Below are 13,502 nucleotides of genomic sequence, written 5' to 3'. Positions count from 1 at the left end.
AAAACTCCTCATTACCAATTTGTGGAAGTTAATAGACAAAGTATGTGATAAATTCAAGAAGAAATAAAAGCAGACAGAGTTAGGAAGAAGGTTGTTCTTTGCCTTGTTTTTCAAGTATCTTAAAGTGGGGGCTATTCCCTCTGGTAGTCAAAAGCTGCAGGAGGATCGAACAGGTGTCAGAGGCCATGCGGGGTGCAATTGTGTTTTGACTAGTAGTACTGTTAAATTGGATCAGTTAATTCCCAGCTACACTCAAAAGCAGATTTGGGTGTGAAAGATGATTGGAATATAAAAAAGATTGAAGCCTATTGTTTAAAAACATAACTGTAAAGTAATTATTTTATACTGGATCCTGCTGCTTCTGCATGAATGAAATGAAAGTACTGACTGAGCTTGTCATGAAAGTCTGCCTAAAACTGCTCTGCAAATCCATGTGTAGGCACCTAAACAATCCATCTATGGGAAACAGCTGCCATTTCTTCCTTCTTAAAAAGCTGGCCTCTTTGATACTGTAACTGAAAAAACAAACTTCGCCAAAACAAGAATTTTATGAATGGTTGTAAGCCACTTAAATTTTGACATTGGATATGACAGTATTTAGCTTAAAGAAGCATCTCTCTTTTCTCTATTTTCCTTCACGCATCTAGCTTTGAGTGAAATGGTATTTGCTCTTTATAGACTATTGTAAATAAATTCAGCTCTGCAAAGCACTATCAAGAATTATTCTACAGTAAATACTGTACAATACTGTAAGTCCAGTTATTTGTATTTAATTGCATATGAAGCTTATTTTTATAATATTGCCAGAGTTTTGAAAATCCTGTGTTTGTGAAAGTGATATGCTGTATTTATGTTGTGCTTCGTCTGTCCTGAAAACTGTCATATCCATTTGCTATGTTATATGCTAAGCCACATGAAGCCATCTGCTAATGCAATATTGGTAATGAACAGTGACACAAAGAGACTGTTGCCAGGTATGGTGTTTGTTTGTTTGTTTTAAAATGTTGCACATGTGTAATCAACACTGTCCAGTCAAATGCACTGTTGAGCTGATCAGCTCTTAGAAGCTCTGCATGATGCCAGCTGACACCACCACAAATAAATGGTTAGATTTGCACATAAGGTGCCTTTGCGGAGATGCACCAACTTCATCCTTTTTGTATGTTTTCAAGAGCAGAGTAAGTCATTTATTCTCAGGAAAAACAATTTTCCCTTAGGCAAACTTTTATTAATTATAACAAGTCCATGGCAGCCTCAGCTACCTTTTCTTGTTGATGATTGTGTCTCCATTGTAGACCCAGAACGGGGCTCAGTGCATGGCAAACCTTACCTTTCTTCACAGTTCCTTCATCCTGCCGTATGAAAAAGCCACATTTTATGGTTTCTTTCAATTTGTGGCTCTTCATGAATCCCCCTTATGTCACACTCATGGAAGAGAAAAGCTTGGAAGACTGAGCCCCTGGACTGTGCTTGAAACACTTTGTAGGTACTGAGATGGCTGGACTACAAGGGTCTCAACTGGGACAAACAGGAGAAGGCCAGAAAATGAAGGATGGTTGTCTTCTCAATTTGCTTTATGCCATTGTTAACATCACTAACTTCCATTAACTCAATATCTCCTGGGAGGAGGAACTTTTAAGGGAAGAGCGAGGCTTCTGTGGAGCCATAAAAACAGAGAAAGGAGGAGGTGATCTGGTTTTATAGGACTGCAGGACTTGAAGTACCACGTAAACCCGTGCTCCAGGAGCTGAGGACATAAAGCTCCGATTCCAGTGTGAGGCTGGGAAAGGACTTTGCAATGTTTACCTATGTCTTTGTCAATATTTTCTTTGAAGGTTTAACGCCATCAGAACATTAAAATTTGAATGGCCAGTGCTCTCTCTCCTCTGTTACACAAAGAGAAAGCTGGCATTGATTCAGGCTTGTGGCGTGACTGTAGATCTGTAGCAACATAACAAGAATTGTGAACCTGCAGACAGGAGAGAGATGTGACCATCACAAATATCAATGCTTTTATTTACAAATTTATTCAGAGAAAACTGTTTCAAGAACTCATTTTATCATCTTTCTTGTGATCTTTCCTGTTAAAAGTCACTGCATGCTACAGAACACAGAACAGAATAGAGTCAGTTTTTCTTTGGAAATCTCTTCATAAAAACTTCCTAAACTTGTTTCTAAGACTTCAAAATAGTATCTTTCTTAATGGGTCTTCATCAAAAATAGCAAGCAGACAAAAAACTATGTACAATTTGAAAAAAGGTGTTTAAAACAGAAAAATTATGATGGTGCTCATTCTGAAGTCGAAAATGTATTTCAGGTGTTACTGAAAAAAACGTAAAATGTTACTAATCCATGAGAAGGGATAAAATAAGTACATCTTTCAGCAATAGAAATACTAAAATGTTAAAAATATTAAAGGCATTGAAGAACTGTACTGTGGTGCTACTAATTTAAGAAGTTCCACCTTTTCTGTCCTTTTACATTAGTTCAGGATTTGAGTTATCAATATGATCAGTTATTGTACTTAATATCAGCTTTTAGTGCAATGATGTGAGTTTCAAAGTTAGAAGTACCCTGGGTCTGAACTTTCTCTTCTGGTTTTATTTCCATATATATAAAATCAAATAAATAAAGATCTTCTCTATATCGTGTTCATGCAAATGATACTTTTAGATGAAGACGAGATGTCTTGAGGTAACCAACCCCTCCTCCCTCCCACTTTAACAGAACTAGTCATGGCTGAATGAAATGAGGCAGGAAACAAATCTGCCACCTTATCTTCATGACACTTTTTCTTTCTCTTATGAATGCCTGCCACTTATTCCCATTTAACAAGCAGGCATCTCATGCAAGCAAACCATTCAAGGAAATTTTTGTTCTCTTGTTTAGAGGACTTGCAGTGTTAGTAACATCACAGTTGGGTTTTTTTCCAATGTTCATTCTGCCTTTCACAGTGATCTCATTAAATTTCTTTGACTTCCTTGAAAACAAGCAACTCGGATGGTTTGTGGGAGACACTATTCTTCCAGATAAAGTACACGAGTCAGGACTAATCACAAATGTCTTTGCCTTGGCAGAACTCACAGCTTTAGCATCGGTGCCTATGAATCGGTACCAGTCCCTGCAGCATGTCAAAAAATAGGGAGAATAGTGTAAGTAGGAGATGTGGCAATGATGACATTTGGTATTTCTGAACTGTAGAGAGATTGCTTCATGGAGGAAAAGGGTGGAAGTATCTGCTGTAAAATGTCTTCAAATGATTTTTGGCATGATAAAGCTATAAAAAATGATCTATAAAACAAAACTTTTCCCTCTAAGTTTCCAGCATTCATTTCTTATTCCCTAGCTGCTCCTTCTTTGTTTATTTAAGCAGCAAATGTTTGGGGCCACTTGTCCAAGACTAAACCGTGAAAAGTGATTTGTAATTCTGTTGCCTTCTGTGGTGTATTCAGTTTCATACATTGCTCCTTTAGGTATGCAAGGTGTGTTAATCAGTTGTATTTCCTAAAGTTTCTTCTTGGAAATGAACTTTTTACCTCCTCATGTATTAATATTTTACCTGTGTATTAAAGATAATGACTTCACATCGTGCAGAGGCATCAAACCAGAGTATTGCTTTGCGTGGCTCCAGGTAAGAGCTTGCAGTATTGGGAAAACAAAATTCAGTGCTTTCCACTCTGGATTGCACAGTAGACTCAGATAAGCAGATCCTGCCTGTTATTTTCAGGGAGAGATATCTGTGACCTTTTCTAAAAAATTGATTGCTTTTTGAAAGGATAATTATCAAAGGCTATGTCTGCTCCAAGGAGAGGGAATGGGGCTGCTGTCTTTCTGAGGATGAAGTACTTTCCTCCCCGAAGGCTGGGTGCTTGGTTGCCCCCCGGTGTTCAATGACATTATAGCACTTATTCAGGGCGTGGTAGCTGCCTGCCTTTCCTTGCATCACTTTCTAACCCCAATCCTATCCCTCTCTGTTTCATCTTACTCTGAAGTTTCCTTGTAGTGATGCACTGCTGCAGTTCAGTTCTCTTTTTTCGTGCATAGACAACAAAGGGAAGTTGCTTTCTACTCGCTGTAACCCAGCTGTGTAATGCCAATGAAGACACTGCCATATGGACACGTGGTGGTAGGAGCCCACCGAGGACATGCTTAGCACCAAACTCATGGTAGAATCTGGCCTTTGAAACCTTCAGTGCTAATGCCAAGAGTCAACCCTGTAGTGCAGCTGTCCCCCCATTTGTTTGGCAGATGAATTTTTGTTGCATTGGTTCCCAACAGGTAAAGTGCATCGGGAGGCAGGGACAGTGGTCACAGCACATAGAGAGGACAATAGGCAGCATCAGGCTCTTTGACACCTCTGTTTTCAGGGCCCCTCTGCTCATTAGGCGCTGAGGAGGAGAGGGGAAAATAGCAGAACTGCGGGGTGTAAGGAGTGGCATGAGGGAAAGGAAAAAGTTCTGGCAGAGATGCCTTTTGTTAAAGGCTGGGAGCACTAGCCTGGAGTTGCATGGCTGGCAGATCACCATATAAGCGCACATGTATCTCAAATAATTTGTTTTGCCTGTTAAAATTCAGATCTGATTTTTTTTTAAAAAGAAATGCCATCTCACAATACAATTTGCAAGTTATCGGATTCCAGGAATTTTAAGGGCTGAAGTACTTGTTTCTTTAATAAGCACTGAAATTCCAACGTAACACCCAATCCCAGTAAGCAGACTTTTAAAAATATACCTCAAATATTGTTAGATTGCCATAACATTGCAAAACATGGCAATAAAACAGTTGTTAAAACTATGGTTATCTCTGAGAGAGAGATGGCACCTTTTCAAAGGGTGGTGTTCTTTTCTGAACAGGAATTTTGTTTTTTGTAATATTTTACTTGGAATTACTTTATATCAAGTGTGCTTAAAATTCAAGATTTCAGTCTACGTCTCTGAAAATGTAATCCCACATCTGAAATTCAGACTAGATTCTTCTTTTCGCTATTTATGATCAGCTGTACAGGTTGAGCAGTTATTTAATACAGTGCTATAGGATCCCTGTTACCTTCAGTTCAGGAGCTCATGGGGAGCTCTCTACCTCTATATGCATCACTGGATTTACCTATGAATAAGGGACTGGAGTTCGGCAGGAAATGCCTTTTGATGGGCAAAAGGAAGAGTATATTTCCTCTGACCCCCCTCAGCTGTTTCAGCAGAAATAAAAAGTAGTAAAAACATTTTTGAAATCTGTTTATGACCATAAACATATAATAGATGATCTGAAATATACAGTGGGAGATGATTTGAGGGCATAAAATTTTTAGAGGTTTTTCAGAATAAATGTCAAGGAAGACATTTATTCCAAGGAAGAATTTGTTCCAATTCTACTGTATTGGAACAAAGATGTATTCATAGCAATTTATTTGCCATCATAGAATCACACAGAAGCACAGAATAGTTGGGGTGGCCAGTGGAGATGGCCTAGTCCAATCCTGCTGCTTAACGCAGAGTTGCTAAAGCAGGCTGGTCATGCTGTGTCCACTCAGATTCGGAGTATCTCCAAAGATGCAGACTCCACAACATCTCTGGGCAACCTGTCCCAGTGCTTGACCACACTCACCATAAACAAGGGTTTTTTTTCTTCCATTTAAATAAAATTTATTGAATTTCAGTTTGTGCCTGTTGCATCTTGTCCATTCCCTGGACAACACTGAGAAGAGTCTGGTTCCAGCTTCTTTAACCTCCACCTCCATCAGGTATTTACACACATTGACAAGATCCCCCTGAGCCTTCTCAGGTCCAGGCTGAACAACCCCAGGTCTGCCAGCCTCTCCTCACATGGTAGATGCTCCAAACCCTACACCGTACTGGAGCCTCTCCAGTAAGTTCATCTCTCTCTTGCACTGGGGAGCACAGAACTGGATACAGCATCCCAAATGTGGCCTCACCAGGTTGAGTAGAGGGGAAGAATCACCTCCCTTGATCTGCTAGCACTGCAGCCCAGGATGCTGTTGGCTGCCTTTGCTGCAAGGGCATGTTGCTGTCTCATGCTCAACTTGTCCACCAGGATCCCCAGGTCCTTCTCTGCAAAGCTGCTTTCCAGTTGATCAGCCCACAGCCTGTACTGGTGCTGGGGGTTATCCGCCCCCAGGCGCAGAACTCTGCATTTCCCTGTGTTGAACTGCCTGGGGTTCCTGTCAGCCCATTTCTCCAGCCCATCAAGGATTCTCTGAATGGTGGCCCAACCCTCTGGTGTATCAGCCACTCCTCCCGCTTTTGTATCATTTGCAAACAGCTGGGGTGCACTCTGTCCCATCATCCAGCTCATTAATGAAGATGTTGAACAGGACTGGCCTCAGTATTGATCTCTGGGGCACACCACTTGTCACTGCCCTCCTGTCACAGAAAGAGTGATGTACTTCACTTGCAAAAGAGAAGCAACAATATATTTTATTGATATAAAACAGGGGAGCACACCACCACGCCTCCGGCTGGACTTTGTGCTGCTGATCACAACCCTTCAAGCCTGGCAGTTCAGCCAGTTTCAATCCAGCTCACTTTCCACTTATCTGGTCCATACTTTATTGGTTTGTCTATGGGGATGTCATGGGAGAGAGCATCAAAACCTTATTTAAGTCAAGATATGCAACATCCACTGCTCTCCCTTCACCCACCAAGCCAGTTATCTCATCATAGAAGGTTACCAGCTTGGTCAGACATGATTTCCCCATCATCTAGACTCTGGGCTAGTTGCTGGTAGCTATGGATTGATAACAACTTTATTATCTCAGTTTTAGGATTTGGCCTGAAAAGAAAATTGAAGGTATTTGATTTTCAGACTTCTTGTCTAACCTGATCAAAGACTTTTTCACAACTACAGAGAGGAAGAGGTAATCTTTCCACAAGATTCCAGTTTTATCCAACATTATGTCAGGTGTGACTTCTGAATGAAAGTGGAAAGGTTCATTGAACAACAATGCTAGAAGTCAGTGTTGAATAGTTAATTTGATCATTGTGCTATGAGTGTACTCATCCAGTCGGTCTGTGCAAGGAACAACACAGGTCCTTGGAGAAACAGTATCTCATTGTCCCAAAGAATGGATGAGTGAGGGAGAGAGTTAATATCTGAGTGAGCTACCTTTATTTTGTTATTTCCCACACTGAATAGTCTGCAGTCAGTCACCTTAACTTTCTGATAACACTCCCCAAGCAGGTAGGTCAAGCTTTCCTGAATAAATTTTTTCTGTCTCCAGGTGTTTTTTTGGCCCAATTTGCTCAGGCATCCTGTGAGTCTGTATTTTACAGTTAAGATTTTGGGAAGGACTGAGGCTGTGCACAAACATAGGCTGGGAAACCTGCACGTATGTGTAGGATTTGAAAGAGCCGGTTCTAAGGAAAACAACTCCCTGCAACTAGGGAACACGCCTAAGGCATGTTACCAGCTGCGCCTTAGCAAAGGAACAAGTTAACTGGCTGCCCAGCCTTTTCTTGCAGACTTTGTCTCAACCACTGCTGCACTGACTGGCGCTGAGAATGTACCTGGAGGAGATTCTTATAACTGCTTAATCATGATAAAAAGGTATTTTCAATAACCCCTTCTGAATAGATTAATCAGAATTCTCTTTTGAAGAAGGAGAGAAATAACCCTCACTAAAAATTGGAGATCCAAGCTCCCAATCTAATGTCCTTGAGTTGCACCGCACCCATACCTATGCCTGCTCAAGCTCAGGGATACTGATTAGATCAGAGCTCCTGCGCAGGCACTCAATTGAATAATCAAGTTTTAAAGCAGACAGCCATGAATGGGAATTAAGGGGACTGGAATTTTTTTACTGCTAAAGTGAGTGCCAAAATAACTCAAAGAGAAAGTGAAGAAATATTTCTACTGGAGAAGCATTTTAAAGGGAAACCTGGAAATGCAATTGGAGGTTGTTATTACATTAACAGCTTAGTTATTTGAGCGGGGAAGATATTTAAAAGTAGTTAGGCAATCAAAGTCAACGCCTAATGAGAATATCTGGGCTTTAAAGGTTCTTTCAGTTTGTCACTAGATGTCAGCCTGCACCTTCAGGTCCCTATCACTCTGTAGCATTGTGCACCTCTCTGCCAGCACCCCACCAGGAATCTCCAACAGGAGGAAACCGGTCACAAAAGTCTCGTAAAGCACTCTGTAAGTATTGTTTTGTATCCTTCAGCTGTGTTTATTTTAGTCCATTAAAGGCGATTGTTACAAATGAAGACATGAACATTTGGAGGAAACAGGAGTGTTTTTGAAAAGTGTTGTACTGATTACTTAGGAAACCCCCGGATACCCAGTAGGATTTGTTGTTAACACATAGTCTCAAAGCTGGAGCTGGAAAGACCCTCTACTCAGGCGACACGCCTGATGCTGCGTGCACGCTCAGAGCAACTGCCCCTTCCTTGCAATGCCCAGGCTGGTGCTCCTGCCAGTGCAACACAGAGCCCAGATTTCATGCACTGATAGTTGGGACTCACAGCACATGTGAAGCAAAATTTCTCTCCGCTCATGCACACCTAGAGCAGTGCTCTTTGACCATGCTGGACACACACTGACCTGCACAGCCTGAACTGCCGGTCAGGCCTAAACCAACATTTGGCCAGTTGTGGATGGGTTGTGCCTCTTTTGAACAGCAGATTCATGACCTACACCTGGTGGATCAGTGTCTCAAGAGAGAGCTGCCCTCTAAGTCCATAGTCCAGTCTCTACACACCCAAGGTATTTTCCTATTTGGGTGATTTCCCAAATGTAATGTTTTTATGTCTTTAGTGATCAGATACCTGGGGCTTCCTCTGAGCATGGTATTTTGCTAGTATTCTGGGCTAACTCTGGGTTGTTCTGAACAACACCTATTTTACTGTGTTGTTTTGCTGGCATAAAATTATGTCTACATTGACATCCACAAAAGCACATGGGTTTTGTCATGCTGAGCACTGCAGAGGATGTCTTTTAGGCAATTTGCTATCTACTGAAATTCATAGTTATGCTTTTGACACCTGGATAGGTTTTTATGTAATGCACAACAACACTTAAGCATCAGGATAGGGATTAAAATCCCAGCAAGCCAAGCAAGAAATTATGCTGTTCAAAGGCAAACACCAAGAGGAGAGTCTGGCTTTGAGATGCATCCCCTCTTCTTAATTTAGATACTTTCTCCTGGCCTGTAGAGACACAGTTAGATCTCTCTGACCTCTGGAGTTAAGTGTTCATGGTATCATTTTCTCACACAACAGTGTAGCTTTCTTCATCTGCTAGCACAGGCATTAGGGCTTTCTCCCAGAACAGGCGAAACTCAAATGCATTTCTTGCAAATCCTTTGCCACATTAGGCTGCTAGATTTATAGGTCTAGAAAGCTCTCAGGCTCTTGCATGGCATACTTAAACTTTGATTGAACCAAGACCTGGGAGAAAGTTAGTCATTGTTCTTGGAAAGGGGAGACCTAGAATCCAGACCTGGATCCAATTTCTCTTCTGTATTTACAAGGAAAAAAATCTTGGCACTTCCTTTTGGGGATTACACCCTAACCACTATGCTGCAAATAACATTCAAGGGCTTGCTTTCCCTTTATGATCCAGCAACGGTGACCAAACAGGTAACTGTGTCAAACCAGAGCATTTGAATACGTTCACAGAGTAACCCAGAGATTCAGTCGTCCCCCAGGTATGTGGAAGGGGGGAAGCTGAGTTACCCAGGCTGCGGGCAAAAGCTCTGCCCACTTATTTAGTGTTTCAAAAGGGAAGAGGAAGGAGCATAATCTGCACATGCATTGAAGGTGGAACAGGAGAAGCATATCTAGACATAGATGCAAAGGGATGGGGGGAATGTGTTAAGTTTACAGTCCCTTCTAACTTAGTGTGCCCTGGCATAGGGTGTTCTGTGTTGGGATGCTGAGCTGCCTCCCTCACTTAGGATACACACTGTGGCCAGTCCTGACTGAGAGATCCCCATGAAGTACAGAGATAAATGCTACACATTTAAGCAGATTTAGGCATGCTCAGGAGCAGACTTCTAGGCACAAAAATTTTACTAGAAAAAACTTTAAGTACCTACAGACTTCAACTGGCAGCCAAGTCAGGGTTTAGGAACTTAGAGGGGCAGTTGTACAGTACTTAGATGCTCAAGTTCTTCTGTGGATATATCCGATTTCTTCAAAGTCTTTGCATCTGTATAAGTATGTCCATCAGCTGCCAGCTCACTTCTGCTGTTCTTCTCCAGGCACCTGTATCTTCCCAGTTAGCAAGCACCCAAGGCTGTAGCAGAAGTCTCTTCTGCCTTGAAAAAACAGAACAAGAGCTTCTCCTTGCAAGTAGCAGAACCAGCTGCTGCCAGACCAAACCTGAATTTTACAACAGGAGTTACTGACATGTACAGTAAAACTAATAGAGTCTGCAAAGCATAACTGCCACTAACAGGACTACAATTTTTTCTGGACAGAAATAGCAAGTTTGCTCCACATCAGTACTTAGAAGTGACAAAAAACCCTCTGCAGAAATGCTTTTTTAGCAGAGTCAGAGAGATGTTGGAGTTAGGCTGCAGAGGAAGGGGCTGGAAATAGAGAGGGCTTTTGAATATTGTATTTATATATTCATCTCATATGCAGTATTGGAGATTAACAAACTTGTGTTTGACAACAAAACCAGAACTGTTGCATTTTTCCATCTTTTAAAAGAAATATTTTGACCTTTCAGTTCTAAATTATTTTTTCCTCATAATTTAAAAAAAATATTTTAAAAAGTAAATATACAACCTTACCATAAAAAGTTTCACAGCTTAAAATTACACTTTTTTCATGCCCTTAAAAGTTCATTTCAGATCAACATCAAATTATTTCCCAGATGTTTCTCTGGAACACAGGCTGGGACAGGCATTGTCCCTGCCCTTCTCCAGGGTGTGAGAGCACTGAACTGCAGGCTCTAGGGCTGCTCACACCAGAGGAATTGAACTAGAGTTGATTGAAACACTGGCAAGTATCAGTGCAGACCCTTAACAAATTAGCAGAACAAAAACCTTTGCGCTTGGTTTTAGCTGAAGCCAGAAGTATCCCAGACCAAGCAGCTTGAAGTGGCTGTGATTTGTTTCTTTTTCCCTTTTTTTATTTACAGTTGTGTTGATTTCCTGGAGTGGAATACAAACAGTCTGAAGCACAGCAAGAACAAAGCCTACAGCCTCAGTGCCCTGGGAGAGACGCCTGCCTTGCCACACACTCCTTCGGGCTGTGGGTTTCCTCCCCAGCAGCCTGGAGAGAGGCTGGGGAACAGAGTGTCGGGGAGCTCACACCCTCCCCTCCAAACCCAGGCAAAGCAACACCTCACCATGAAGCCGCAAGTCCTGTCCTTGGGTTTCTCCTTGGCTGTCTGGGTTGCTCTATATCCTGGCAGCAGCACAGGGGATGGGGGGAGCTGGAAAAGCAGATCCTACACAGATCTGGAGGGGAGCACAGTACTCCTTGTCCCCTCTCTTTCCTGGGTCCCTAAGAGAAGGGAAAGGGGCCAAGCCTGAACAAGCAAGAGCCTTGTACCCACTTGTCCTGGCTATTCCCAGCAGGGCAGATACGAAATAGGACATAGGCTGCCTGATCCCTGTGCCCTCACTGGAGCCCAGGGAGCAGTGACCACAGCCAGGCTGGCATCATTTACAATGCCATGCAGCAGTGAGAAAGCAGCCCAGCTCCCTCCCCCTGCCACAAACACACACACAGGGGTGGGAGGGCTGCTGGCCCCTTGCTGCTTGCATCTCCAGGTTGGGGGGACCCAGCTGAGGCCTCCCAGCCTCGCTCCACCCCATCCAGCCCCTTTCCTCCCTATGGTGCCCTGAACATCCTGCATTGTCCCTGGATGGAGTCCCGTCACCGTCCCCAGTTCGTCTTTCCCAGAAAAGGTATGAGCACTAAAAAGCATCTCCTAGAGACACCCCAATCCCCAGTGCTCCACCACTGCCTCCTCCTATTCCTGTTCTCCAGGCTGGGGCACATTTTCAAGACAATTTCCATCAACAAGCTTCTGAGAGCAGACACAACCCCAAAAGAGCATCTCTCACACAGAAGCCCTCCTTTACCCATCCCTCCTCCCCTTGCCCCTACCAGGCATGCAATATCCCAGGGCCACATCTTGCACACACCCCACAGTCCCACTCCCCAGAGCCCCCTGCCCATCTCAGCAGCGCTGCTCCGTGGAGCTAGCAGGCAGCAGGTCACAGCGGCTGCTGTACATCACCACCCCAGGGGGGTAGTAGGCCACCTCTGGCTGGACAGTTGCAGCAGGGGAAGAAGCAGTGATGGGGTGGACAGGCACCAAGGCGTGTAAGGCCTGCTCCTCCTGCTCGGGCTTGGTGGTGTCAGTGAAAGGGCGCATGGTGGTGAGGGAAGGTGAGGTGATCCTCCAGAGGAGGCTCTTCAGTGCCTTGCGAAACTCCCTGCGCATGAGGCAGTAGAGGATGGGGTTGAGGCAGCTGTTGGAGTGTGCCAGGCACACGCTGATGGGGAAGAGGTACACTTGGGAGAGGAAGTACTCAGTACTGAAGTGCACCACGTTGAGTTTGATGAGGATGCCCCACATTGTGAGCGCTTGGTTAGGCAGCCAGCACAAGAAGAAAGACAGCACCACGATGGACACTGACCTAGTCACTTTGGAGCGGCGCTTTGTGCTGGGGCCACTACAGGTGCTGCCAATATGCTTGTCACTGATGAAGCGCACCAGGAGCAAGTAGCAGAGGCTGATGATGGCCAGCGGCACCACAAAGCCCAGCAGCACCTTCTGGATGTGGTACAGACCCAGCCAGAACTGGGCATTGCTGTCTCGGCCCTCGGGGAACTTGATGAGGCAGAGCACTTGATCAAAGACGGTGGCAGTGGTGGAAAAAATGGCGTGAGGCAGGGAAGCCAGGATAGCTGACAGCCAGATGAGTGCACAAAGCCACTTGGCAGAGCAGCAGCCACCCAGTGGGTCACCTCGCCGCTGATTCTTCAAGGCTGAAGCCACAGAGTGATATCGAGCCACACTCATGGCAGTGAGAAAGAAGACACTGGCATACATATTCATGGCTGTCACATATGAGACAATCTTACACATTGCCTTGCCAAAGAGCCAGTTGAAGTCCAGTGCGTTCTCCACCGCCCAGAAGGGCATGGTCAGCACAAACTGGAAGTCAGTCACAGCCAGGCTGGTCACAAAGAGGTTGATGGAGGACTTCCTCCAGCCTTGTTTGCTTTTCATCAGGTAGAGCACCAGCAGGTTGCCCACCAGCCCCAGGGCGCACACCACGGAGTACACCAGGGAGATGACAATCCGCACTATGTCGGAGCTGTCCCCCTGCATCCCGTCGGCTCGCTCCGAGTCGATGTTCTTAAAGAGCTGCAGGAAGGACACGTTGCTCCTGTTGCCCATCTGGGTGTCCTTCAGGAAAGCCAGCGGCGCGTCCCAGGACTCCCAGGCCGCTCCTTCCTTCATGCCGGCGGCTGGCAAGCAAGCACCGCGCTCGCAGGGCTCGCCCACCCCATGCTAGA

At 44.2% G+C, this 13,502-nt stretch overlaps 1 protein-coding gene across 1 annotated transcript; it reads right to left on the bottom strand.

The window, feature by feature from the left end:
- Positions 1 to 12,153: 12,153 nt before the first annotated feature.
- RXFP3 (relaxin/insulin-like family peptide receptor 3) lies at positions 12,154 to 13,495 on the bottom strand. The gene has a single exon (XM_009318459.1). The coding sequence runs from the start codon at positions 13,444 to 13,446 to the stop codon at positions 12,154 to 12,156; it is 1,293 nt and encodes a 430-aa protein (XP_009316734.1). The 5' UTR covers positions 13,447 to 13,495.
- Between the last annotated feature and the right edge of the window lie 7 nt (positions 13,496 to 13,502).

The sequence above is a fragment of the Pygoscelis adeliae genome, unplaced genomic scaffold (genome assembly GCF_000699105.1).
Source record: "Pygoscelis adeliae isolate BGI_AS28 unplaced genomic scaffold, ASM69910v1 Scaffold272, whole genome shotgun sequence".
In the NCBI taxonomy this organism is placed as follows: domain Eukaryota; kingdom Metazoa; phylum Chordata; class Aves; order Sphenisciformes; family Spheniscidae; genus Pygoscelis; species Pygoscelis adeliae.
Note: the sequence above shows the minus strand (reverse complement) of the source record. Positions and strands in the feature narration are given on the sequence as shown.